Consider the following 27,985-nt stretch of genomic DNA (forward strand, 5'->3'; position numbering starts at 1 on the left):
TATTCAAATTTCTGACTGAACAACATGATCTAATCAGTCCCTGTTTTATGCAATCATGCAGAATTTTCCCTCAGGGATCAATAAAGGATGCTTCTCTATCTTTGGCATGGTGTGAAACTCTTTGCACCTGTCATGCTGACAAAACACAAAGCACATCTTCCTTTACCTGTAACCGTGAGTCAGTCCCCCACAACAATGCAATCCTGTTCATATTTCACCATTATTTATGTTCTTTCTTTCCTTTCAGCCACTCTTCTATTTCTGCTCGGGTGATTATGAGTGTGTTATGTCCTGATTAGAATTAGTGAGTGCACTTTGTGCTCTGCTCTACAGAGTGAGAAATCACTCTCTCAGTGAGAATAATTGATCCTAGGCCCGGTTGCCAGCTCATTACCCACAAATCATAGCAGGCTGGGGCAACTTAGCAGGAGACAATAATGACTTTGGGGAATTTGGAACCCCACTGTGGTGAAAACTGCTGTTACACTAAGGGCACATCCGAGGTGGGGAATCGTACGAAGAGGTGTACGAAAGCTGCGAGGCAAATCAAGAAGTGGGGTTATGCTACTGATATTAGATCTGTCAGAGGCGATGCAAATGACTAAAGCGCAACAAACTGTGAATGAAAGTAAAACAAGGCAATTCTCCACAAATAAACTGGACTTGATCCAAGCTCGGTTGTTGATGGACTGCGGGAGTTAGCCATGCTTGAAAAGCGCTAACATCCATCAAAGGTTTTGCATTTGTAACAGACAACTTCCTTTAAAAGACAATTTTGGCGTTAAGTGGCATCTCCCTTTCTTGCTCTCTCCAGCCAAGCGCTCAACACCTGGAAATGGGGGTTATTGAGGGAAGACGTGTCACGGTTTACGCAAATAGCAAAGGGTCTTAAAAATTCACACATTTTTGAAAGCTAAGAGGACTGTGTTCTTCCACACATATTAGACTAAATGCTCTAGTGCCATTTATTTGGATGACAGCTACGCGATGAGGTGGAAGATAGACTTTGGAGACTGTCAGTATCCGATTTCCCAGCCTTCCTGAATAATTCATTCCTATTTGCGTGTTTTTTATTTATTTTTTGCAGTTTTCTACTCTCGGTCCCAGTTCATATTGTGAGTGTCTCCTTTGCTTCAAGTCATTTGTCTCAAATGAGTCCACTCCACAGTGTCCGTGTCCTTCGTACCAACGGGTCGCTTGCGTTCTTTTATTGCTTCCATTAGAGCGTAATGCTTTTAAGTTGCCATAGGAATATGGCCAACTGTAAGCAGCTCTACATCTGTGAATGGAAGCCAGGAGGAGTCCTTCTGCCCATTTAGAGAAAAGAGAAAAGCATTTGATTTGCATGAGTGGCGAAGAAAAGCAGAAGGAGCTGTTTCTGAATGCAGGTCTGCGGTGGCCATCTACAAATTGACAGGAAGGAGTGAAATGCAGATGCAGGCTGAGTGGAAGGTCTGTCTGCTTATTTCTTTCTGTGGGAAATGAAATCACTCACAAATTGATCTCTGCAGGATGAGGACCTCATGGTGGGCTTACTTGTTTCCATAGAGCGGGGAGTCCCTCAGTTCCATAACCTGGCTGTCCGCAGGTGAAGCGGAATGAATGCAGGGATGAATATGCATCAGTAGATGCTGTTCAGAAGTAAATCGTGCGTCACATGCTGTTATTTTCGTTGAAGACTTCGTTCCCACCAGTATGAGGCCTTTGCCAGTGTTCAGTTCTGTGAAATGATTGAAAGCCCGACCAGCTGTCCCTCAAGCGCCAGATTAAAAGTCATGAATAACAATATTCAAAATAAAAGTCTGTCATGAAAATATATTTGATGACTAAATCATTAATATTGTGATATCGATGACATCAAAACTAGTTTTTGGATTAAGAAAGTTAATTAATTAAAATTAAAATTAAAATTAAAATTAAAATTAAAATTAAAATTAAAATTAAAATTAAAATTAAATAAATTGTATGCATTTAGCAGACGCTTTTATCCAAAGCAACTTACAGTGCATTCAGGGTATCAATTTTTGCCTATCATGTTGTGCTTGATAACGCAATGCTCTACCAATTGAGCTACAGGAATACTAAAAAATGAATGCATACATACATAAAATCGTCATATCACATATCATATCATTTATCATATCATGTCATAAAACAGTTGCATTGTCTTGTAATTTATAGTATTATAATTTATTATAACAGGATTTTCTACTCATTTTTTTCCTTGTTTGTGTATATTTTAAGACTTCATGGAGTTTTGTCTTAAGGCTGACTTCTTGTTGGACCTGCTGTGGTACTTTGAGTTATTGCTTTCTGCTTCATATGAATTCTGGTGTGCTTCAAAGACTTTCCCCCGTTCTCTCCTAGTGGAACAGACTCTAGAGTGGGAGGATGTCTTGGATGGTTGCACCTTTGAACCTGACTGATGCTTTTGTGATTGGTCTAAAAATACAGCAGGTAGCCCAGGCTGTCAATATATCAGAGATCTGTCTCGCAGCAGAATGTGGAGGGAAAGACAATCAGCAATGTTTATTCTATAAAAGAAAAAGCTTAGTGCAAACTCGCTGACGTGCTTCTCCGCTCCACGCTTTCCTGTGTTTGTTCTTTCCTTCATTCAAATTTCTGCTCAAATGCTGGATGTGTTACTTTTGGCATATGGGCTTTTCAAGTGGGAATAGCAAGTCTGGATTTGTATTGTCTTGGAATATAAAAGCTGTCCCATTTCAATTGTTGGCCCCGGCTTCACAATGTAGCCAATGAAAGGGCCTTATCCTGTCATGAACCGAGGTGCAAGTGAGTGCAAACATTTGGATAAGAAGGTTAGCAGTGTCATGGCGTTTTTGTAAGAGAAGGGAACGCCGTCGACATGACTTCCCACTCCGATTGAAACAATACCGAAAGAATAATAGTCATTCTTGCTGAGTTTTGCCAAAATATGTCAGGAAACACAGCTAATGCTAATGTTCATTGACCTTTTGTCTTGCAGTCTGAACACAGAAATGGGCTGAAAGAAATCTTGTGAATTGTATTGAGTTTGGTAATAGCTATGTTTTGGCCATTTACACAAAGGAATTAATATCCATGTTCCCTCTCTGTCATTCACTGGATTCAGACGCTGCCAGCTGTACGTTCCCATCAATTAACTTGTCTCATTGAGTCCAGGAAAACGCACACATCCAGCGGCCTCCTCTGATCCCACTTCCAGAACTCCAGAAGAAAGACTGTAGACCACACACAAACCCTTCAGCTCTGGAAAACAGGAGATCATAGCGCAAGTGAATGCAAAGGGCTGCAAACAATCTGATTAATCAAATCCATTGTGATGAACTCCCAAAATTAGGTTCATCAAGCATCTTTTTGCTACTTAGTTTTTTTTTTTTTTTAATCAGAGCAGGTTTTGTCTTTCTTTTTGTAACCGATTGATCATGGGTTCAATTATCTGATTGATGCACCTCAGTTTTTGTCTGGAATCAGTGCTGATTGAAAGTTGATAAAAAAAAAAAAGATTGAATCCAAGATTTTAGGTGATAATATAGCATAACGAGAAATTTATTAGCATTGTTTATAGGTTGGTCATTCTTTGACTGGGAATACCATGTTCTAACCAGACACTATGTATGTAATAAGATTTAAAATAAATAAATAAATCACAGCCAATCAGAAGAGTGTGTGGGCGGCGTCTCTCTGCATAAATATTAAATATAATGCATAAATATGAAATCATTTTAACATTATTAAAAGTACATTCTGAGTGACTGATTCCATATTTGTCATGTAATACACTGGTTTGTTCACCAGTTCACAGATTTAATCTTTATATTTCCTATCACTTTTTGCACAATCTGAGGGAAATTAATTACTAATTACATTAGTCACATTACATTAGACACTGAATACAGTTTGTATACTGTTGTCACGTCTGTATAAAAGAACTAAAAATACATACATATATATATATATTTGGTTTATTATTATTATTGTTATTTGTTTATTTATTTATTTTTGTTGGTGGAAGTTGTTATATCCTGTGAGCGATGTCAAACCAAAAGTTTCAGTCCAATCCGATAACATTAACTAGCAATTTCAGGAGAAGACCAATCCTCTCCAGGTCAAAATGACCACAACACAACATGAAGTTTAAAACATCGTGGCTGAGCAGAAGTTGATGCTAATGGCCAGCTCTCTCCAGGTGTTCTATACCTCTGTAAAACAAACTCTGAACCTCTGCTGTACTCTTGAAATTGCTGTTCTGTTTCCACTTTTTCCTACAATCTCTGCTAATGTCTTTATGAGCTCAGGTTTTTGTTGCTTTTTGTAATCACACATATGCTCAGTGACCTTCATGGCTTAGAGCCAGATTAATAGCTCCATACGGAGTTAGTGGGACGATCCTCCCTCTTAATCACCTCTAAATTATGATTAATCATGGAAAAGCAGTCGTGAGTGTGTGAGATGTGCAGCTCAAGGCATTGCAGAGGTACTGTAGCTTTAGCCATCTGTTTCTATATCAGGAGAGTGTGCTTCGGCCTAACTTTTAAGTCACATGAGTCTTTAGTCTTACTGTACCATGGTATCACCATGATTGTTTGACATGGTACTGTCAGAATGCAATTTCCTGCCATAACTCTACCAAGAATAATAGCATGATGTGTTAGAAATACTATTTAAATACCATGCTATATGGATGTAAAGTACTGTTAAATAAACTAAAGTTATATAAATTAAATAATTTTAAATAATAATTAATGATACAGATGTTAATATGTTCATTTATTATAACTGTATTTGTGTGTGTCTGTGTGTGTGGAGTGTTGTATTTATTTATTATTTTAACAATTATTTAAGTTATTTTAAATAATATATTATTATTTATAAATAATACATTATTTAATCTTTTTTAAATAAATACATTTGAAAAAATATTTAATAATTTATTAATATTATTAGGGTTAATTTGTGTATATATATATATATATATATATATATATATATATATATATATATATATATATATATATATATATATATATATATATATATATATATATATATATTTAACTAATTATATTCCTATATTGTTTTTTTTATAAATCATCATCAATTATTATTATTATTTTTTAATCAATTATTCTTTAAGAAACATTATTTAAGATTTGTTATAACATGTCAGTCACTGAATACTGGGGATATGCTCATGGTCTTGTGATTTTGTTGTCACTATATCATTGGACATCCTCACAAAGAGAACAACTCTGACTAAACCAACAAATCACTTCAAAAGTGTTCCCAGACAAAAGCAGGCAGTGATAACTTGATTTTCAATAATTCATGTGCTCTTAAACCTCAGTGTGGGATATGAGAAAGTATTCCTGCCTGTGGTTATTGATGAAGGCATGCCAGTTAAAGGCACTGGCTGCTTTAGGTTTTATTATTGACTAAATGATTGATTTAAACCCTCATAATTAGCCGACCTAATTTAATAAAAGAGCAATTTAACGATACTGCAGCCCTACCGAAGCGTGCTGTGGCATTGATAAATATGCCTGTGCGTGTATGAAATCACAACTGACAGATGATGCATTCGGTGACTGAGCGGGAGAGCGAGAGAGAGAGGGACATTGACATGAGTCCCGTGTCCCACTGCGGGTCACTCTGGCGAAATTCTGCTCTCCTTGATCTAGACAAATGTGAATTAGTTCACGCATCTGATTTAATTTACTTAATAGCATTAAGAACCTGTTTGCCTTTAATTTGCTCAAAGTAATCCTCGGCCGAGCCAAACTTTTATACACCATTAGCGGTGACTTAAAAAACAAAGGGGAGACAGGTTTACAGGCGCTGGTGTCTGTGTTGATTTAAGTGCGGGGAAATAAGAGCTGAAATGCAGCGGTGGAAATAAAACTTTGCTCATTTGATTACAGGATGCCAGATTTCAACTGCTGCCTGATTTGTTTATGAGCATTCAGATATACTGATCGCCAAGTCTGTTTCTGAGGCTCATTTTTGAGTGTTTTCTTTTGTTTTGCTTTTTATGTTGATCTTTTTCTTTTCTTTTTGATGTTTTGTTTTGTGTTTTAGTAAAATATGTTGTTGTTTTTTGGTTCTTAACACTCAAAATGTATATAATATGCACATGTTTTGAATTATAATATATGAAATATAGGACGTCATATGATGATGATATATAAATATCAGTTTTCGCGCATGTGTGTGTGTGTGTTACACTTACATAAACATGCACATGCATCCATATACCTATATGCATTATATAAACATAGTCTATATATGGAGATTTTAATTCTGAAAAACATCAATGCATGTTTATATGAAAAGTAAATGTAGTTAAATATCAAAGAAATACATTAAAAAGGACAAAAACTAGTTCTGTGCAATGCTAGAGCTCTTTATGAGACTTTCAGCACTGAACAGAACTGCTAAAAGCAGAAAAATCAATGAATTAAAAAAGAAGAATAAAAGGGGGAACACATCTTATTTCAAGTGCTGAGCTTGTTTTGTCTGAAATAAAAGCAGTAGATAAGCTGACTCACTCCTTGCTGGCCCAGAACGAGTACATCTCTCCTTGAAGTCTCCTTCTTGACCCAGAGGTGCCATTACAGGGGAATATGAAAGTGTCTGAACATGAGCTCAAAAGGTAGAAATATTACCGGCTCGCTCAGCAGAGGTGCACCGTGAGCTTGACACACACTGACAGAGCTCTCATCTCTCGCCAAACAGCTGAGCCGATTTCCACAGGAGACAGATAATAATTGCTGGAGAGATGCTGCAGCTGAAATATATGTCATATTACAGAGGGTAAGGCTGTTGAGAAGAATCATACCGCTGTCACAAAACAAAACTCTGGTATAAAGTTATTCGGCCATTCTGTGATAAACCATGTTTTTGAATGCTAGTTATGTAATCAGATTACTTCTTTCAAGTAACTAATAAAGTTATGCAAAAAATGCATTACGTTTAAATTTCCAAGAAAATATCTGTTACATTTTCAAATAAGTATTAAGTATGTCATGTATTGACTGACAGCTCTCCTGTCTTCATGTTGAGGGAAATCGTGAATGAGTGCAGGGTGAACATGATGCTTACTGAAGATCTAACGTGAATGTGAACATGCATTTACTCAGCTCACCTGCACAAAAACAGGTTCAGTATTTCTCCAAACGAACAAAAAGCTGCAATGATGAAATGTTAAATAACACAAATATACTGGATCCCATGCATTTTATGTCTTTTTATTAATCAATGTCTTTGATGCTGACCTTCAGTGATCCAATTCAAACAACCATACTAATCTGAAGAGTGTAGAAGTTCTTCCTATTCAAATTCATTTCACTTTTGGTTTAAAATGGCTTTTACATTTTCTAAAAAATATAACTTTTTTAATATTAAAAACAAACAAGCAGCCCAGGTGAAAAAGTAACACAAAAGTAATGTAACGCTTTACTTTTCACAAAAAAGGACACAAAAATTTAGTAACACAAAATTGTAATGCATTACTTTTGAAAGTAACTTCCCAAAAAATAACTTTCAATTTTAAAAACAAACAAAGCAAGCACAGGACAGATGAGAAAAAGCAATGCAAACATAAAATAATGTTTCACTTTCCCGTAAAATGTAAGTAACACAATTTTTTAACATCACTTTTTAGAGAGTAACACAATATTTTAATGCTTTGCTTTTCAAAGTAACTTGCCAAAAAAATTAATAAAAGAAATAAACACAGACAACCAATTCCAGCGTAAATGAGGAAAAAGCAACGTGATGCATCACTTTCCATAAAAAAAGTAACACTACTAGTTACTTTTTAGGGAGTAACACAATATTGTAATGTATTACTTTAAAAAGTAACTTTCCCCAACACTGGTCACAGTGCTTAGTAGTAAAAATCAATTAAATTCGATTTACTTCCAGTCAACAAGTCTTTCTTTTAAACAATGATGAATAAAGATTAATTTTTGCAATTATAGCTTCTCTTTGTTGCTTTGCTGATGTTTGTTTGTTGTTGATGTGTAGATTATTTTATCCATATTGAGGACATGAAAAATCCTTGAATGAAAAACAAGTTAATCTAAGATTTAATCAATGCGCAAGATGACAGACATATTACGAGGCGTGCATTTATGGATTTTACAGTCGCCTGTTAATATCTCCTGTGACATGATAAGTGTATTGAATGTCTATACCAAATGGGCTATATTTTTTCATTTGACACTCCAAGTAAACAGTGGCACCAGCCAAGCGCAGTGGGATAGTGTTCGTATAAGTAGATTACTGTTGTGGCTCAGCTTTATGTCCGGTAATGACTTTAGTCATCATTTAGGTCCTTTTAGCATTTGTTTCCCCAACACAAATACAAATAAGCGTCTCGAAAATGATGAGTAGTGTGATCCATTGACTGTTGTAATGGAGATTTTGTTTAACTGTGGGATGAAGTGACCCTGTGTTTGAAAGAAAGATGTGAAAAACCCAAGTCACGTTCAATTAACTCAGTCTAATTCTTTTAAAAGTCTAATTGAGGTAATAGGAGTTGCCTCTGAGGGACAGATGTAGTATAATGGCACATTGTGGCGCCCGCACTAGGGCTTTCATCTCTATTTTTTTGGAGATCGCCTATTTTTTGAGTACTCTTTGGCTCTTGACCTTGATTTGTCCATTTCTTTATTGTCTTGAATGCTCCACATTATACAAACTCATTGGGTTTAAGTTATCACCTGCTAACCACAACGGCTCCTCATAAGGTTCACTAGTTCCTCCAACAAGACAAGTTACAGGCAGTTGCAGTGTTTCTCACGCCAGACTAATTTGTTATGTTTGGCTTTTTCCGTGTTGTTTTTTGGGTGTGTTTCGCTGGAGGTAATTACCAACTTTTGTACGTAGTCAGGAACTGGAGTCAGGTCACTATTATTGGACATCGTAAATATTTGGATAGTCATTGTTTGAGAGACTCTGTAAAAATTGGCCGCTTCCTTATATTTTCTTTACGGTACATTTCCAGCACTTTACGCTGGACAAGAAAATAGTCCTTCGGTCAGTCTTGGGTTAAAAACGCAAAGCTGTATGTTTGTGTATAGATTTAAAGATATTCTCCCTCCAAAATCCATCTATTCCTGAGAACATTGGTGAGAGAGAATGGAAAAGAATTGTGTTTGCTTTTGTAGCAGTCTCACATAAACTCCACTTTGCAGCTTATCATTAGCCTACTGATTATTTATCAAACACAACACAAAACAACTCAATGAAATATGCAGTTTTGCACTTGAATATGCATTTAACTGTCTATTAAGTGTCAGAAATAAAACTTTAATGAATGCCAAATGTTGCCAAATCTAGTTCAGAAAAACAAAAACATCTTAAAGTTTTGGATACATGTTCATTTCTTCCAGTTTAGGGTTCATATTGTGTTAACCTTAGACTGAAAACTGGAACTGCTGTTTTCTGTTCACTGTGCATCAGTGGTGTAACTGCTGTATATGCATTTTTTACCAAAGCTTTTTGATATTGTATCTTTATTTCAATGAATCAATATCTTAGATCCCAAGATTGATCTTTAAGTCTATGCTATTTAAGTTGATGCATGAATAAAAGCTTTGTGTACTTTCGAATAAGAAACAAAGTGTTCATTTTATTAGACAATTCACTAAAACAATTTATGTCATCCACCGTGTTAAGTGATTATATTTCAGGGTAGAAACTTAATTTTAAAGTTAATGGAAAACTAATTTATGTGCAATTAGCGTGTTATTTATTAATTTTTTTACTGTTATAATTATTGTATCATGTACATATAAATAGCAATTAAATTTAATCATTTGTTGTTAACTGTAAACTTTAATACTATAGTAACGTAACAGGGCTCCCTATAAACCTACAAACCATAACTTTAAAATTGAGGTACGTACCGAAACACTATTTTTGTGTGCTGTTACACTAGCATGCATCAGATGAACTGAGGCTGTGAATGAAGTAGCAACAGTACAAACTCTTGCGGTTTCTGTGTAAATTCGACCTCAGACCCAGAGGCCGGAGCTCTTCTGTCACGTCACACCACCGTCACCTTCCTGATTTCATCTGGTTGATCTGGATCTCAGACGCCAGTTGTCTCCACAGACGTGACCTTCAAACCCTTCAGCGAGGCATCGGTGGGCCTCTGTTTGGATTGTATCCCACATTCTGGAGACATCACCCATTTCTTTCTATAATCCGAGTTCCCTGTGGAAAACTTTCTCCCTTCAGCTCCTCACGAGGCAGCAGTCTCTCAATGTGACGACCTCCTGCGTCTGCCAGGAACAATAATCTAATGCACTGTCTGTCTAATCGCCAGCTTTGTAACCTCTGGCTTCCTGTAACTGCTGCACTGAGTGGCTTCTGGCCTTCACCCAACTCACAAACACTCACACATCAGCAATGAAGCGGTGGATTCATCCCTTACAGCTGATGTCCATCTTCTCCTCTGGGATGCCCAGTGAATGACCTTTCCCCCCTGTGCTGGGCTGATGCAGGAGCTTTCACAGGATCTCTCGTCTAGCCTGGTTTCTGTGTCCATCATTACTGCCTCCACCACAGGCAGAGTGACACTTTGTGTTGTGTGCGAGTCACTTTGTGACAGGGAGCGCTCTCTGCTCTCAGCTCTCCTCACTCGGCTGCACAGGCTCTCAGGGTCTGATGTGACGGCCCTCGCCGTTTTAGTTTATTTCTCACTGCTAATAAGCTCATTCCCTGGCTGCAGACAGCAGCATTCACAGCTGAATGGAGACTCTCCAGCACAGCTGCACGTCTCATGATACTTTCACTTCTCCTATACTCTATATATTTATTTATTTATTTATTTATTATGATTTTGCAATAATAGTTACAGAGTTGTGTTTCCACTTATTACTCTTTATTTTTTTAGGGGATTTCAGTAGAAGTCCTGGCTCATTTTGAAGACAGATGTAACATTTAACCTACCATAATCATATAATTTAATATTTAAATATACTATGCCCAGATCATGCAAAATTAAATGACCTGAAATTATAGGTAATTATAAAAAAAAGAAGAAAAAAAATTCTTCACCCAAAATTGAATTGGATTGTAATGTCACAATGGATAAAATATAATAATAACAATAATAATAATAGATTATGACAATGGAAAATAAATATAAAATTAAACTGGGTTTAAATAAAGCAATGCAAAATTGTAATATTGAAAACGTTGTATTTAAAGATACTTTTAAACCCAAGTTGAATTCAGAATCAGAAAATGCATGAAATGTTTTTTTATTTACCTTTTTTTATTAATTATGTTTTTATTTATTTTATTTTTTTAAACATTATATATATATGTATATACATAAAAATTATAGAATATTCTCACATATTTACATATAATATTGTCTTATTATAATATAAATAATTTTCTGCATTTCACCAGAGACTATTCTGCTGTCATGCTAATATATCAGCTATCATATTTCAGATATACAGACTTAAAATCAGTGAGATGTATTCACCTGTAAATTAGGAAATCTGACCCAAATTGATGCAATAATTCTTAATTCAGTGCTGTGGATGACAAGGTTTGATTGAATATTCCGGATCAAATATAATTAAGAGCTCTTCCACCCCAGCACTGTGATATAAAGACAAAAATCCAGCTATTTCTGCAGAAGAATCAGTGTATTGGGCGGCGAGTAGCGAATCGACTGTGTTTGGAGAGGCAATTGACTCATTTTCAGCAGAATAAGGTAACAGACCTGCTGCCACTTTTTCCGAGGTTTGCTAATACAATTTTCATGACCTCCACTCATTCTTTAACCTCTACAACAATAGAGAAATACAGAGAGATGAAAATAGGACCCCAGTCATCCTCTTCAGAGCGGCGGATGTGTGTTGTGGAGGGTGACTGTCTGAAAAGACTGAATGCATTTCCATATAAAGACGGAGAAGCGCTTATTTAGATGTGCTTGACATTTTGGTGAGAGGGGAAGGTTAAGGGTGAGACCGCTGGAATATTAATATCCGTGCCTAACAAACCATTGCAGACTCTCGCCCGTGTCTAGACACTCACTTGGCTTTAGAAATGATCCACAGCCAAAGGTTCGAGTGGAATATATTCAGCTGTCATTGGATAAACTTGATTAAGGGGACAGTTATTTTACATACGCATTAATTATTATTTATGTGTTTGCTTTATTGAATATACAGTTTAATCATATAGGTATATACATATGAATAACAGAGTGTGGTGTATGGGATTATTTTCGTAAATGTCAATCTTATTCTCATGCAAAGCTATAAAATCTAGATTATGCATGTCACAGTGTGCTATACAACAGCCTAACCATGAAAACTAGACAACAGATATGTTTTATTTGATCTCAGTTAACATTTATTTTAAGTAACAATTTTTTTTTTTTAACTTTATATTTGCAGCATTTTTATATAATATAAAATAGTGTTCTATTTTTTATGTTTTTAATACTTTTTTTTTTAATTGCAATATTTTAGTATAACAATTTTAGTAGTTTTTTTCTCTAAAATAAACCTAAATTGATATATATATATATATATAAGTACAAAAAATAAAACCTACTTAAAGAAGGCTTTTGTTTCCTATTCGGCATGACTGAGCATTTCAAAGATATTAGCTGACATGCTTTTTGTGGTCAATCTGTCAATATGTTTGATGAGAGTCCAGCCTCCATTATTTGACAGGACCTTATTGTTCTACATTCTTCCAAGAATTGTAAATGACATCTGCACATATCGGACGTGTCAAGGGGTTGAGAAATAGAAAGACAGAGAGATGGAAATTAGATAAGGATAGCGTAAGAAACAAATGCACATCCACTCAACTCTTCTCTTATTCGATTAGCAGCAGACCTGAGTGCGGCCAGAGCCCAGACTGATTGATTGAATATGAATAATCGATTACAGCCATCGCTCTGATGTCACGGCCGTACTCTCACAGTCACTCTGATTTAAACCAGCAGCCATTACGCTCATCTGTGACTCAATTCGATTAGAGCCAGCCAGAGATCGGCTGCTTTATGTGAGATGTGATTCACAGTGTGTTTCTCTGGTGCTCCACAGGAAGAAGAAGACGATGAGGAGAGAGCAGGCAACGGGAGGAACGGCAGGATAGAGCCGGTGGGACGGGCAGATTCATGTGTGGAGTCAGCTTCACTCGAGTGAGTCCTCTCAGGGATATGAACAAATGATTCGGGATCTGCTTTCTGTAATTCTCACAACCAACAACATCTCAGAGAGTTCCCTCCAAAAAAATAAGAAAGCTACTGAACACAAATGAGATATTGAGCAAACCGTACTGGGTGCCTTTTTCCATGCATTGAAAAACTGTGTAGCAACAAAAAAGTATTTTAAAACTAGTCCATACAACTAAAAATATGATGTATTTTTAGAACAGATTGAATTCTTATATGTGTACTTGTTTTATATTTTTCGTATCATAGTTGAGATATTTTTTTCATTTTATAACAGCTTAAGTAACATTTATAGGTTAATTAAAAAGTGTGTCTCTCAACCAATAGCAAGAGTTTGGGGCGGAGCTATAATTTTTTGCTGACCAATCACATATGAGCTGTTTTTTTATATATATAATTTTATAGTATCACTATCTACTAAGAATATTCTAGTGTTTACATTTTATTTTCGGTATTTAGTTACCATTTTATTAATGTTGTTTTGTTTTCAGTTTTATTTATCATTGTACTAATACATTTTTGGTTGATCCAGCCTTCAACTTTCCGGAAGCAATGACAGTTTGACAGACCTCATCAGTTCATGTGCTCATCTTCTTTACTGCTGTTTGTTGTCCTGTCTTTATCCCATGTGTTCTTGCCATATGTTTCTCTCTCACAGGTGTAGTGTGCGCTCCCTGACTGTTAAAAACCCAGAAGCGGCCCACTGCAGGCCTCCATCTGATCCTAATCACTTAATTGAAGTGTCTGTTTGGGTCGTTCATCGACCCGTGTGTTTTAATGGCCCCTGGGGTTATAGATGGACTCGTGCTGGGCTTGCAGCTCATAGCTGCTCATAGCTGCTCTGCCATGCTCGAAACTTTTAATGTATTGCCTTTTCCTTGTTTACTTTGGTTCTTTCTCTTGCTTCTCCTCTCATTGTCCTCATTTGTCAATGTCCCTAGTGAAATGTTGAAGCCGGTTGAGGTGTCCAATGTGGGTGGGCCGCTAGGAATCCACGTGGTGCCTTTCAGTGCCAGAGACAGAAGGTAAAGCTCAACAAAACCACATTGTCTTCTTCACTGAATGTATTTTATGATTGTCAACTCATTCCATAGGCCGTGTTTTTAAAATCTTTTCCTTCCTTGCAGTTTTGTTCTTAAAGGGATAGTTGCTGTTAATTTATTCTCCATCCGGCCATCCCAAGATGGCCCAAGGTTACTTTTTTCTTCGGTAGAAAAGTACAGAATTTTTAGCTGAAACCATGCTCTTTGGTGATTGCTGAAATGCGAGTCAATGGCGACTGGCACTTTTAGAGTCAGAAAAGCACATCAGGCAACACAAAATGAATCCCCATGTCTTCTGACTTATGAAACGACTGGTCTGTGCAAGAAACTGAACATTATTTACATCATTCTTACCTGTAATCCATTGACTTGCATTTTATGAATCATCAAGGACCACGGTTTCAGCTAAAAATCTTCTTTACAGTTTTATTGAAGAAAAAAAGTCATCTACATCTAAGATGACCTTAAAAATGTTGACTTTTGGATGAACTGCTCCTTTAAGACTGACCTGTTGTGTTTTGGAGTAATCCTCAGTCGTGTCCTCTGCATCCTTCAGATTTCTCTCTTATCTCGAGAAGCTTTCCTCAAGGTGTCTATGCAGAAGTTGACTTTTATTCCCCAGCATGCAACATTCATTTAAACTGGTTTTTCATCATTCCTCAAGGATGTATTGACAGTGCGGCTCTCTCTCTCTCGAGTGGACTTCTATAACCACGTTCTCCAGCTGGATGATAAAAGCAAAGCTACAGAAGCTCAGATTCTGAACAAGGCCACAGAAAGAACAGAATGGGACGCTGCTAAACACTCTGCGCCCCTCCAGAAGGACAAAGGGGACGTGGGGCATGGCGCTGAATAAATTAGGCAGCTTTATTGCAATAGGAAAAGCCTCAATCCGGCCAAGTCAATTCGTCTAAACTGCTTCACCCAATCTGACTAAAAGCTCTTCCATATTATTGGTCATTCACAACATCCAAGGTCAGCTGTGGGAAGAGAAGCGAAATGATGAAAGGAAGGTGCAAATGAATGAAATAGTGGCCTATTTTAGTCAGTGACAACTGTAAAGGGATTTGCAGAGAGCTGTTTATAAGCAGGAAAATACACAGGTTTCAGATCCAGTTTGATGCTTGTTTATATAAAAAAAATAATAATAATATTATATATATATATATATATATATATATATATATATATATATATATATATACATACATACACACACACACACGCACACACATATATATATACGTGCAAGATCACTGTGCAAGATTCTAAATAAATGAAATATTGGACATTTAAAAATATGTATATTTTAATGAAATTATTATTATAATTAATGAAAATAATGAAAATAATAATAATAATAATAATAATAATAATAATAATAATAATAATAATAATTATTATTATTATTATTATTATTATTATTATTATTTATTTTATAATTTTTATAAAAAAATTTGGTGATCAAATTTTTATTGTCTTTAACAAAATAACATCCATCCAGACAAACTGGAAAGGGGGAGATACAGACATATTATCAATAATTTACAATCTGAAAGAGAAAACAAAAGAGGGAAAAAAAATGTTTATGGTCATACCTTTAAAAGGAATTCCATATTTTTTTGTTCTGCTCCATTCTGCAGTTATTTGTCCTTGTCGTCTTGTCCTTGAACGAATCTCAGGCTTGTAAATGGTCACGCACCTGATACTTTAGATAATAACTAATCAGAACTGTCAATTATACTCACCCGGACACAATGGCACACTTCCACAGCAACACGTCTGTAACGACTTCATCAGCTCGTCTCGTGTGATTGGTGGGAGGTGTTGAATGTTAACTCATTAGCATCTTGATAGAGGGCACGGAGGTGATGGCGAGGGTTCAGAGTGTCAGCTTCTAAAATGACCAGCGTCTTCTCTCTGCCAACAGCGTGAGGCGCGTGACATCTCAGAAAATTACTCTGGTAACGAGATCTCATCACATGACCAGCGTTCATGACCAACAAGGCAGGGTCTAATTGCTCAGTGTAAATGGATCCTGATTGCTCTGTTATTCAATTAAAGACAGTGGACAAGAGCAGGTGGTCTCCTTCTAGCTGAGTCTTCTGGGCCACTCTTCTGATGCTAAAACACTCAGAAAGTGCCAGACGACTGTCCAAGTCTGTTTTCACTCAATAGAACTAAAATCCAAATGCTGTATACTTCTGAAATCTCTTTTACACTGCATCGTCAAGTGATAAACTAAGAGAGACTTTATATGTTGCATAGGCTAAATACCAATTAGCATACATATATTACAGCCGAAAGCTCATTTTGATTGCGTACTTTTAAATAAACACTCTTCCAGTACTGACATATAATAATCTTGTAAATTATTTAGAGCAGGTAGTATGCAAACTAAATACACTTATATGCATGCAAGTTCTGGCAAGAAAAAAAGTTCACATTTTATGTATTCTGACATGCAAATACTCACACAAACACACATACACACACACACACACACACACACACACACACACACACACACACACACACACACACACACAGAAACAAAGAACGGCCCAGTTAAAGAATAGATGAGTTAAAGAAAGAGTGGGATAGAGACAGTGAAAGCTGACAGAGGAAGAAAGTATTATATATAAGTATTTCATATATATATATATATATATATATATATATATATATATATATATATATATATATATATATATATATATATATATATATATTCATATATATATGAAAGTTATGTAAATCAAAGGTAATGAAAAATCAATCACTAAAAACTTATTTTAAATAGGCACTTTTTTCTAAATAAATGATGAATATAACTGTAAAAACTATTATTAGACCTTAAAGTCCATAAAATGCTTTAAGTGAATTTAAGCATTATAAAATTGTATCGCACAATTTTGATTCGATTTTACATTGTGACCGATAAGTATTTTATCTATGTAAATAAACAAAATTATAAAATAAATGTAAAAAATGCAGCACAAAAAACTAAAACACAACACAAAAAAAAAAAAAAAAAAAAAAAGAATGCTGCAAGTAAATGGCATCACTGCAGTTAATTACAACGTACAAAAAAAAAGCATTATTATATCAAGATCATTTAACAGAATTATAACATTTCTAGCATTTTAAAAGATAATCCTTTAAGTGAAAAGATAAAATGGATTTAAAAAAGGATATCTACTTGCAGAATTAAATTATCTAATTAACATTGATATATTATACTGTAGGTTAATGATATGTCTTGCATCCTCATTGTTAATATTTGCTATTAATGTTTATCATTTACAGTTTATTTTAATTTCAACAGAAACTAAAGAGCACATCCTGTCGGCCATATTTGTTTTGAAGTGGTTTAGCACACTAAAACTTTAGAGTCTCTATTTAAACTAATGACTAATGAGATTGTCCATCAGTCCGGCGGGAGCTGAACTGATCCTTGCTCTTCCCCACAGCTGCTTTACATCAAGATCATGAAGACATAGTGCTAGCTGTGTAATTACTTCACAAGAGCACAGCCAAACCAATCACAGCTGTCTACTACACAGTAAAGCAGAGTTTGAGCTGCACGTTCCTCCATCTGTCTGTTTCTCCAGCACATTCAGAGTATTTATACCTTATTTGTTCTTTTACTCACATCACCTGCTGTTTCCTGCCTGCTGCCATCATCATCACACACACACACACACACACACACACACACACACACACACACACACACGCTCCTAAACTCTGTTATTAATGTATTGTTTCAGTGAAAGTTTGCTGGTGTAACAGACTCCGGCCTCAGGGAGCTTGAGAGTAAGAGTTCATGAGCTCTATTTATATCAGAATCTCCTTTGCTCTTTTTAAACCCATCAGATGCGACACTGTATTTCACATGATTACGTCTCAGGGTTTGTAGATTAGGGGCCGCGGCGCTCTGAATCCGAGACCACCGCAGGTCTGTGAGCCAAGCCAAAAAAATCCATATGGCCAAAGTCAGCTTAAGTTCAGAAAGTCCTTTTTGATGTACCGAGTTGAAAGAAAGCTGCTAGGAGCAGTAAACTTTTCAAAAGTGCAAGATCAATGGGATGCGTTTTCTTTTTTTGCTTCTTTTTAGATTTGATAAAGGTGAAACTGTGCCGTCAGTCACTGACGCTTATCTTTTCTTTAAACCTTTTTGAATATGAAATATATACAATGTTCTTGACTGTCTAATCTTTTCATTAAAGGATGCAGAGGACACATGTTTGCTTTCTTGTATGTGATTGTAAAAATAGGGTTTGTAGTTTTGTGTCTTACAGGCTTTTACCATGATCACAATAGTTTCAACCAGAATAATGCTACTTATTTTTTTTTCTTAATAGAAAAAAACACTGGGAACTTGATTTATTATTGTTGTTGTTATTAGTAGTAGTAGTAGTAGTATTATCATTATCATAATTATCGTTGTAGATGTTGGACAACTTTTACCAACAAGTCTTGAAGGAGAAACTTTATAAAGAAAAAAGCATATTTTCTGGAATTTTAGTAACTACTAGTGTGCATAATAATAATAATAATAAATGGTAATTAACTATGGTAAGTATTTGTGTCACTCTGAGCTACATCGGCCTCTTATTCCTCCCAATATCTTCCAAACAGCATGTACAGCTTGCCTTACATGTAAAATCCATTGATTTTAATTGCGTAGTGCCATTAAATGGCAGCTAACGGTGCGTTCTTTGCTAGCTCACGTCTGGCTGAAGCTGTACATCTGTGTCAGGCTCTGACAGTGATGTGTGGTGTAGCTGATCTGAGCTCAGTGTCTCTAATATCTGCTGTGCCTGTTCCAGGACGCTGGGCTTGTTAGTGAAGAGACTGGAGAGGGGCGGGAAGGCGGAGCGGGAAGCTCTGTTCCAGGAGAACGACTGTATCGTCCGGATTAATAACGCAGACCTGCGCAACATCCGATTCGAACAGTAAGCCCCTCTCTGGAGGAGACGCAGATACCCTCTTTATGCTTGATCCTTTCAACCTCTCTGTCTTTCCACACTTCCCTGAGCTTTCAGTTTTCCTCAGAGCTTTGAAAGTCTTGCCATCAGCCTTTCATCTCATCTCTTTCTAACTAAACAAAGCTAAACATCTCTGTTTAAAGTTTACAGAAGTTGTTCGTGGATGGGAGGTTATTGTAAGGTTGATTACAAATCTGTCTTTGTGCAGTGTGATGATAATCTATTAAATTGTAACTTTTATAGCTCAAAATTTCCTCCTCAGTTCAAAATGTCTGTTTATTTACATTAACCTGCAAAAACTTTTTCGAAATGTCTGCAGTTATTGAATATATGAACTCATGTCCACCCACAATCAGACACGAACTCTTTCCAACATTGAATTTTCCGGCTCACCGTGTTTCCACTGTTATGCGATAGGAGGCACTATTCTGGAAGAGTATAATGAAATAATAATATAATAAAATAATGTCAAACATAAAACAGCATATGAATCAAAACTGACTAACCTTCCCAAATGAAATGCCGACCCAGAGGTGGTTTAGGTCTGAGCAAGCATTGGTGCTGTTGATGAAAGTGATCAATCGTTCTGAATCCCATCAAGAACTATCCAATTTCTTTTATCTTTTTTTTTTTTTTTTACATTTTGCATGCTCAGACGAATACAACACAATTTTGTAGGGCCATGGACATTTTCATCAACACTGATGAGGAAAGAGTTAAAAAAAAGAAACTAAAGAAAGATCTAAAATCTGGTTTGGGTGTTTTTGATTCTTTGAAGATAATCTAGAATTAGTTTATTTCAAAATACATATGAGCAAAATACTCGTACTCAAAAAGAGAAAGTGCTGTTGAAATAAACGACTTATGTATCAGCATTCAATGCATTAAAATAAAGTAACAAGAGCAACGTAACCCAATTCAGTTAAATAAAAGTTAATTCAAATGAACTCAAGTATAAAAGTAGTCTCACTAAACTAGACCTTCAGAAGCTCTGGACCCTGTTGCAGCTTTCATTGGTCAAGAACCACCCAATGTCTGATTGACATGTAAAACAACCAATCACAGTCTCTATTGTTCAGCATCATGTTTAGAGGTGTAAAAAAATATAAAGTCAATGTGTCTACAATAACAGACTGGCATGCAACCAATAAATCATTCATTCAAGAACTTCATCTTCAGTCATAAGGAGTCCCAGAAATCCTGTAGAATTCAACCAATCAGATGATGACTTCCAAACTCCTGTAGTGTGTCTCGTTTTGAGTGTTTTCCCCATCTTATGAATCAGACATCCAGCCAATGGTCTGAGGCTGGGACTGGTGTAAAATTACCCATCTACTCTTAAAAAGTACATCTTTTCTACCCACCTCTAGTTGTAAAGCATATCACGATAAACCTTATCCAATATATCTGTCAGCTGGATTTGAGAAATTTGTAAAAAAAAAAAAAACAGGGCCCTATGGTTTCCGTGATGCAGAAAATATGGATGGAATCACAGAATCTGGTCATAAATATTTAATTTACAGTATAATATCACGGAATATGCCACCTTTTGGATGAATAAATCAAAAGTAGTTCGGTACACCTAAACCAAAACGCAATTTGGACTAGTGTCAAATGCGCAGTTTTGTTTACTACACTCTTGACGTTTATTGTGTTTTCTGCTTCTACCACCTCAATATATGAGCACATGAATACATGAATATAATCTCTAGAACTGCTCTGAGAGTCACTTCATGAGCATTTGACCATTTCTTGTGAGAATTATTATAATTATTTTCAAGTAATACAGTATTTACCAGACTTTATTTACCAGAAAAAAGTAAACGCACAACGGCATTTCTGAATAAAACAAACAAATAAATAAATAAACTAACAAATACATGAATACATAAATGAACAAATTATTTTTCTAAATAAAAAATAAAAATTAACACTAGAAAAAAGAATATGGTAAAAATAAATCTGAATAATAAAAAAAAAGAAAATCATATGGCCTTAAAAATATTTTTTTGTTAAACTTAAAAAAAAAATTGCTGGTAAATTTTGTATGTTTCATCATTTAAATTAATTAGACATGCTTTTTGATTAATAACATTTAATTTAACCATTAAAACAAAGTTTAGAAAAATGTAAGCAGAAAAAAAATGGAATCCAGATAAATAAAGGAGTGGGGGGTGGGGTAAAAAATAAATAAATAATAAAATGGAATTTGGGAACTAAAAAAAAAAGATTGTATAGGGCCTTAAAAACAACTCAAAAAAAAAAAAATTATTAATAATAATAAAAATAAAATACAATTTGAATATTAAAATAGGTGGAGTGCCCTTCCACATTTATCATCAAGAGTTTCCTTTGGCCCTCTTGTACGGCTCAGCCTGGTCCAGATGATTGTACATGGATGAGAGCAAACTGACGAGGATGAGGAGAATGAATGGCCGGGGTTTGCCACAGGGCACAGAAAGGGCACAGCTGCGGGATAATTCATAATCTCATCTAAAACTAATTTACATACATCATTCAGTCCGCTTACACAAACCCAACACCACAAGTTAATTTCCCCAGTGTCCCAAAGCATTATTATGTTTTAATTGCTCTGCTATATTTTTGCATGAGACCATATATATGTGAGGGCTTTCGCCGCTAGTTTAAATACACAAACCCAACGGAGTCGAGGATTAAACTTGACCTTGTGAATTACATACACATTGGGTCGATAATGTGAGTGTAATACATATTAGATATTAGGGCCTTTTGTTCTTGGTATATATTGGCGTCCCTCAGGGCTTTGCCTCGTCGATTCGGTATGTTAGTGATCTGTAAACAAACTCACGGTTTCCATGCGTGCAAAGTCAATTCACGAGAGAGTAACGTTTTAATCTGCATCTGTGTTGTCATCTTTTTCTCGCTCACAGCTGCTGGATTCATACAGACCGATGTTTTCTTTATCTCACTCTCCCTCAGTTTCTTGATTGTGCTCCACGTGGAGTTATAATTCAGAACGATATTCTAATCTTATTGGATTGTTTGCATGGGTAAATATTTATCAGCGGTTGATCTAACTCAATGTAATGATGCGTTGATGGAGTCATTTATTATTCAATCAGACAGAGGGAGTCGCGTGATTAGCCGTGTGTCACCGCTTCGCTCGTCTGCACGTTCGTTTGGAGGTGGGGGGGGGTACATTTGCATAAAAATAGATGGGCGCCCCTCATGTGAGGCGCTGTTTGCTCTCCAGATGCAGAGATCGATCTAATGAAGAGTCTGTGATGGAAATAACTCACTCTGATGGTTCTTATGTGCTCCTCTGCTGTTTCATGAACATGCGTTGGGTTTAAGTTCCTGGGTTAAACTATCTATATGCAAAATAGCAGCAGCAACCTTCAGCACCAATGTGTTTGTTGGTTGTTTATAGGAAAAGTTGACCAAAAAGTGAATGAGGAATGTACATGAATAATCGATAATAATAATAATAGTTTTAGGTGAACTATTCCATTTTTTTTCTATAAATAGTGTTTGTCTCTAATATGCATCAGTTGCTTCTAAACCACTCCATCATATACATCATCACTTCATTGATTGATTAATTGATTGATTTAGACTAGTCCAGAGTTTTTGTTATTCCTTTTCCCATGTCTTGTGGGTCTGATGGCCTGCAGTTTTTGTCCTCCATGTGGCACACTTATGAAAACAGATCCCGCTTCCTGCCTCTAATCCGTTTCACTGCTTCCTCCCCAAGGCTTTGCGATTATGGAAATAGCAGATAATGTGAATTAACCTTGTTTCCAACTGTACTAGTACAATTAGCCAGCGATTAAGCAAGCCGACCTTTTGACCTCTGCATGTGCTCTGCTTTTAACAACCCCAGTACTTAGGATGAGCCTGTTCAGTAATTGACAACGAGATACATCCTTACTGAAACATGTGTGTGTGTGTGTGTGTGTGTGTGTCTCCCCTAAGGGCCCAGAATTTGTTCAGACAGGCTATGCGTACTCCACTCATCCTGTTCCATGTGGTTCCAGCGGTGAAGAAAGCCCAATACGAGCTGCTGTCTCAGAATGAACTGGGTCTTCAGGCTGCTCCGGGCCCCGGGGACAGGGCCAGTGTGGTGGGAGGAGGTGTGGACTACGGCCCGCGGAGAATATCCAAAGCCGAATTCACCCTGGGCTATCCCGCGTTACCACACATAGCAAACTCATCCAACAGGACCCACATCCAGTCCTCCAGACCCACCAGTGCCGCCTCCTCTGTGGGCTACTCGAAAAAGATCGGCCGCAAGTTCAGCGTCCAGCTGAGGAAAGGTACAGTGACACACGTCTCATCATACTGACCCACAGCACTTGAAGGACACATGACCTTTCGTTCTGTATGAGTGCATTCACCTAGTTCACTGAAATATCCACCATGCCAGATTTGCTAGCTAGAGCGCTGATGGGTCAGACCAGATGCTATTTGTAGACTTTTCGCAGAATTAATATAAATGTGCATAAAAATAAACAAACAAACAAATAAATGAATAAAACGTGTGTGTAATTGTGTTTGTCTGGAAAACAAGTTCAATGCATGGTCCAGTATTATTTCTGTATTGTTTATGTATTATTACAGTATTAATATTAATAATTTTATATTTAGTAAGCTTGTATAATTTATTATGATAATTAAGCATTATTTTTGGAATTATATACAGCATTATTTGAGTTACTAGTGTTTGTTTACTGGTTTAGATTAGTTTAGATTACTAGTTTAGTTAACAACAACACTGATATGGCCAACTTTCATTTCAAACCATTGATTTTAATAATAATCAAACTGTAACAATTTAGGAAGCACACAATTCTATAGAATGCAATTATATGACATCACATTAAGATCTGTTTTATCTTAAATTATACCCTGATGTCAGATGCTTTTGGCCACTGACTATTCCAGAGATGCACTCATCTGGCATGTATTTATTTGTTAGTTTTCCTCTGAAGTTGCCTCTGTTTTCTGCTGTTTTAATAGCTGATGATATCTGTGCGGTGTATCTTTTCTGCTGTAGTGACTAGCATTGTGTAACTTATGCAGTTAGTACTTCAAAGGACTCTATCTGCTATTGTCAGGAAGTGTGTCTGCAGCTTCCTCTCAGACTCACGTACGGCTCCAAATCCCATTCGTTCTGCACCGCAGCCGCGTCTCAGCATTTCACACCGCGGGACAACTGCAAATGTCTATCAGAAATAGCACAAACAGACACAAACGCATGCATGTTTATGCATAAACCAAGACATCGGAGGAATATCTATAACCGTGCATGCGTCACAGCCTCTGATCTCGACTAGTGGCTGCTTTTGAAAGAAAACGCTGGAAACTTTGTGTTTCTCTGATGCTCTTTTGTCACCCTGTCCTGGTTTCAGAGGTGATGTAATCACACACTCCGGCTTGTTTAAATTAAAGAGCAAAAGAAGTGTTTTTGTCAATGAGCTTGTTGCATTGGCATCTATTAGGCTGACGCAGCAGGAGAGCGAGTGGTAAAGACACAGTTAAATCCTGACAACAAATGGGCCTGGCTTCAGCGGTGTGAAATATGTCACCGGTTGGGGAGGGCTAGCCTTTAATTGAAAAGACAAGAGTGGGTGAAAGAGGGAGTGTCTGTTAGGTGTTACTTGAGGGCATGCTGTGTGTCTGTTGCCTTTTTGGGCTGTGATATTTATAGAAGAGAACACAACTGACTGTCCTTCCAGTATCTAGTGTTGTCGTAGTATTGGGATGCATCTTAGTGAAAGAGAAGTACACTTTGTTGTGGTTTTCAAAAACAGTATTTATTACAGAAATAATATTCTTTAAATGAATAGACTGAAGTATCAACTGATTGTTGTGTTTTCAGACACTTAATTGCATGTTAATGTCATTTAAATTTGAATGTATTATAGTTTAAATCTTAATTAAATGGAATAGTGGCTTGAGTGTTTTTTGATGCAGTTAAATAGGACATCATGAAACCATCATGAAAGTGTCTCTAAGTTCACGTAAGTGGACTTTTTTTTTATTATTTACAAGATGATGATGATGATTGATACTAATATTAATAATTATTTCAGTTAGTTGCCAAGGGAACATTTCTTATTTCAAGGGTTTTCATCCAATATTTGCATTTTGTTTTATTATTATTATTATTATTATTATTATTATTATTATTATTATTATTATTATTTCAGTTCAGTGCCAAGGCAAAATCTCCAATTTAAAGTTTTTAATCTAGGATTTTATTTTATAATAATAACATAATAATATTAATACTTATTTCAATTTGAAGGGTTTTCATCCAATGTTTTTATTTTATTTTATTTTATTTTATTTTATTTTTCCATTAACATGCATCCAGCTACATTATAGGTTCAAATACTTAATAACAGCTGTAATACTCTAGCTTCAGTCTCTCAGTCTGTGTCGCTTTTCTAAACTAAAATCATCCAAAATATTGTCACAAGCTCTTTTGTAGTTCAAGGGTTGTGGGTAATATTATCTGTGAAATCATGCATATATGAAACTCTGGTAACACTTTAGTATAGGGTCCAATTCACACTAATAACTAGTTGCTTATTAGCATGCCTGTTATTAACATATTGGCTGTTTATTAGTGCTAATAAAGTACATATAATGCATGACATCCATAAACTTAACAACTACCTACCTTATAAACTATTAATAAGCAGCAAATTAGGAGTTCATTGAAGCAAAAGTCATAGTTAATGGTTAGTTAATAGTGAGAATTGGACCCTAAAATAAAGTGTGACCGAAACACATTCTAATCTAGTTTACTAGGTAAATTGGGACACAGCCCTGACTAATAGGCCTCTGTGGAAAACACCAGTGCATGCTGGAGCCCTGAATCTCTTCACTATCAGTCCGTCTTCTGTGATTGGCAGAGATGGAGAGAGAGACAGGACATGAACAAGCAGCAGATGTTGAGCGCTGTGGTTCTGGCACGCGTGCTGGACTGAGGGAAGAGCGTGTGTTACAGGCTAAATACAGCAGATCCTTCAGCGTTTACAGCACACACTCTGACAAACACTGAAGGCTTGCTCTCTGCCCGGGACGCTCTCTGACTTTTGGAAATATTGAACCTTGTCGAGTCTGTTCAGTCCGTCAGAGCTCGCTCAGATTGCCTTCAGTTCCTCGGTGCCAGCTGAGAGATTTATTTCCTCTGGGCACTTTACCACCAACAGATATTGAAAAAAGCTTCTAGATTTATGAAAAACAATGTTGTCTTTATATCAAATTCTAGTTTGATTCAGTGACAGGTGCTCAGCTGAAATAAAATAATGTGTCTAATGCTGTTTATACTCCAGGTTTATTCTGCTGAAGTGACTGTAGCGCTGAATAGCTCACACTTTGTGCTTTTAGAGGCTTTTTTAAACACATCAGTCAAAATCGAATCTTCATCTTCTTTTTCCAAATCTTTTCTCGCTGAATTGAAATGCTTTTAGTTGTGTTCCTGGGTTACATGATAACTCATATTAACTATATTGTTTAATAATAATAATACAATCTATCTATCTATTTATTTTTTCTCAGTGGAATAAGTTCTTTTATCCTGTTTTTACAATGTTCAGATTTTAATTCAAAATAAGACAAATCTGATTCATTGGTTATAGATATAGATATCTCTCACTGGAGCTTCACTCATTTAAAGAGTCTTCCTCTTCCTTCCATTAGTCCATTTATCTTTTTTGGGGTTATGATAGTCTTAAAATAGTATTTGAAGAGGTCTAAGACCACACCGTCCTCTCTCATTTGTCTGTTCCTCCCTCGTTCTCTCTCAGCCTCTGATAAATTAATGGATTGCACAGAACATGTTCCCAATTTCTTCCTCAAGCTGTAATTTTCTGTAGGGCCTATACTGCTTTATGATTTTTTTTTAGCTTTAAGACTTTGGAACAGTTACAAATACAAATTTTTTATTGTCTTTCTTTCACATAATACAAAAAGAAGAGAATAAAAACCTGGGTAGAGACCGTGCCACATCCGTGATTAATTAGTGTGGGGCTATTAGTGTTCCATCCCTGTAATTACTTGATTGTAAGCAGTTAACAAGTGAATGTCCTAATGGCTGAACGTTTGATTGTAGTAATTATCCATCAGGTGGGTGTTTGGTTATTGAATCTGGCTTCACTTCTCCTGGCTGTGGCCGTATGTCTTGGAAGATTTATCCCAGCATCATAACAAGCACAAAGCATTGAGAGAACAGCACAGCCACTGATACCAGTTCAGCTCAAATTAATGCATTTGTGGAGCATTATAACCAAACAAATAAATAAATAAACATAAATTCTGTGAAAGTTAAGTTGTAGTTTGGGGTTTATGACATGATGATTCCAAGGCAAAAACAGTTGTAAAACAGATTATAACCACAGAAAACGTTCACACTGAAATCATGCTAACACACATATTGATTATATCTTGTAGCTGCACTATTAAAACTGTATTTCAACATTTACAAACTGTTGAAATAGTATTTTAATCATTAGAAATGACACATACAGTGGAAGTAAATAAAGCCAAATTATGGAGCTGCAGAAATACATTTCTAAAATGACTTGCGTTAATTCTTCTGTTAAACTTGTTTATTATTTCAGTTGTAAAGTTGATTAAATTATATATTTCTTAGTATGGCAGTTTTTTTTTTTATTCTTTTCGACACTAAAATCATACTAACACATTGTTTATGTATTGTAGCTGTATTATTG

The 27,985-nt window shown here is 36.0% G+C and overlaps 1 protein-coding gene across 3 annotated transcripts in view; it reads left to right on the forward strand.

Annotated features, from left to right (window-relative positions):
• Nucleotides 1-27,985, forward strand: part of LOC113042226 (partitioning defective 3 homolog) — a 407,940-nt gene that overhangs the window by 184,321 nt on the left and 195,634 nt on the right. For all 3 annotated transcript variants that reach the window (XM_026200884.1, XM_026200885.1, XM_026200886.1), the window contains 4 exons: nt 13,092-13,189; nt 14,164-14,247; nt 19,101-19,226; nt 23,217-23,557. In XM_026200884.1, the coding sequence (XP_026056669.1) occupies nt 13,092-13,189; nt 14,164-14,247; nt 19,101-19,226; nt 23,217-23,557 (649 nt within the window). The remainder of the gene's footprint in view (nt 1-13,091; nt 13,190-14,163; nt 14,248-19,100; nt 19,227-23,216; nt 23,558-27,985) is intronic.

This window comes from Carassius auratus, chromosome 24 (genome assembly GCF_003368295.1).
Source record: "Carassius auratus strain Wakin chromosome 24, ASM336829v1, whole genome shotgun sequence".
NCBI classification, from domain to species: domain Eukaryota; kingdom Metazoa; phylum Chordata; class Actinopteri; order Cypriniformes; family Cyprinidae; genus Carassius; species Carassius auratus.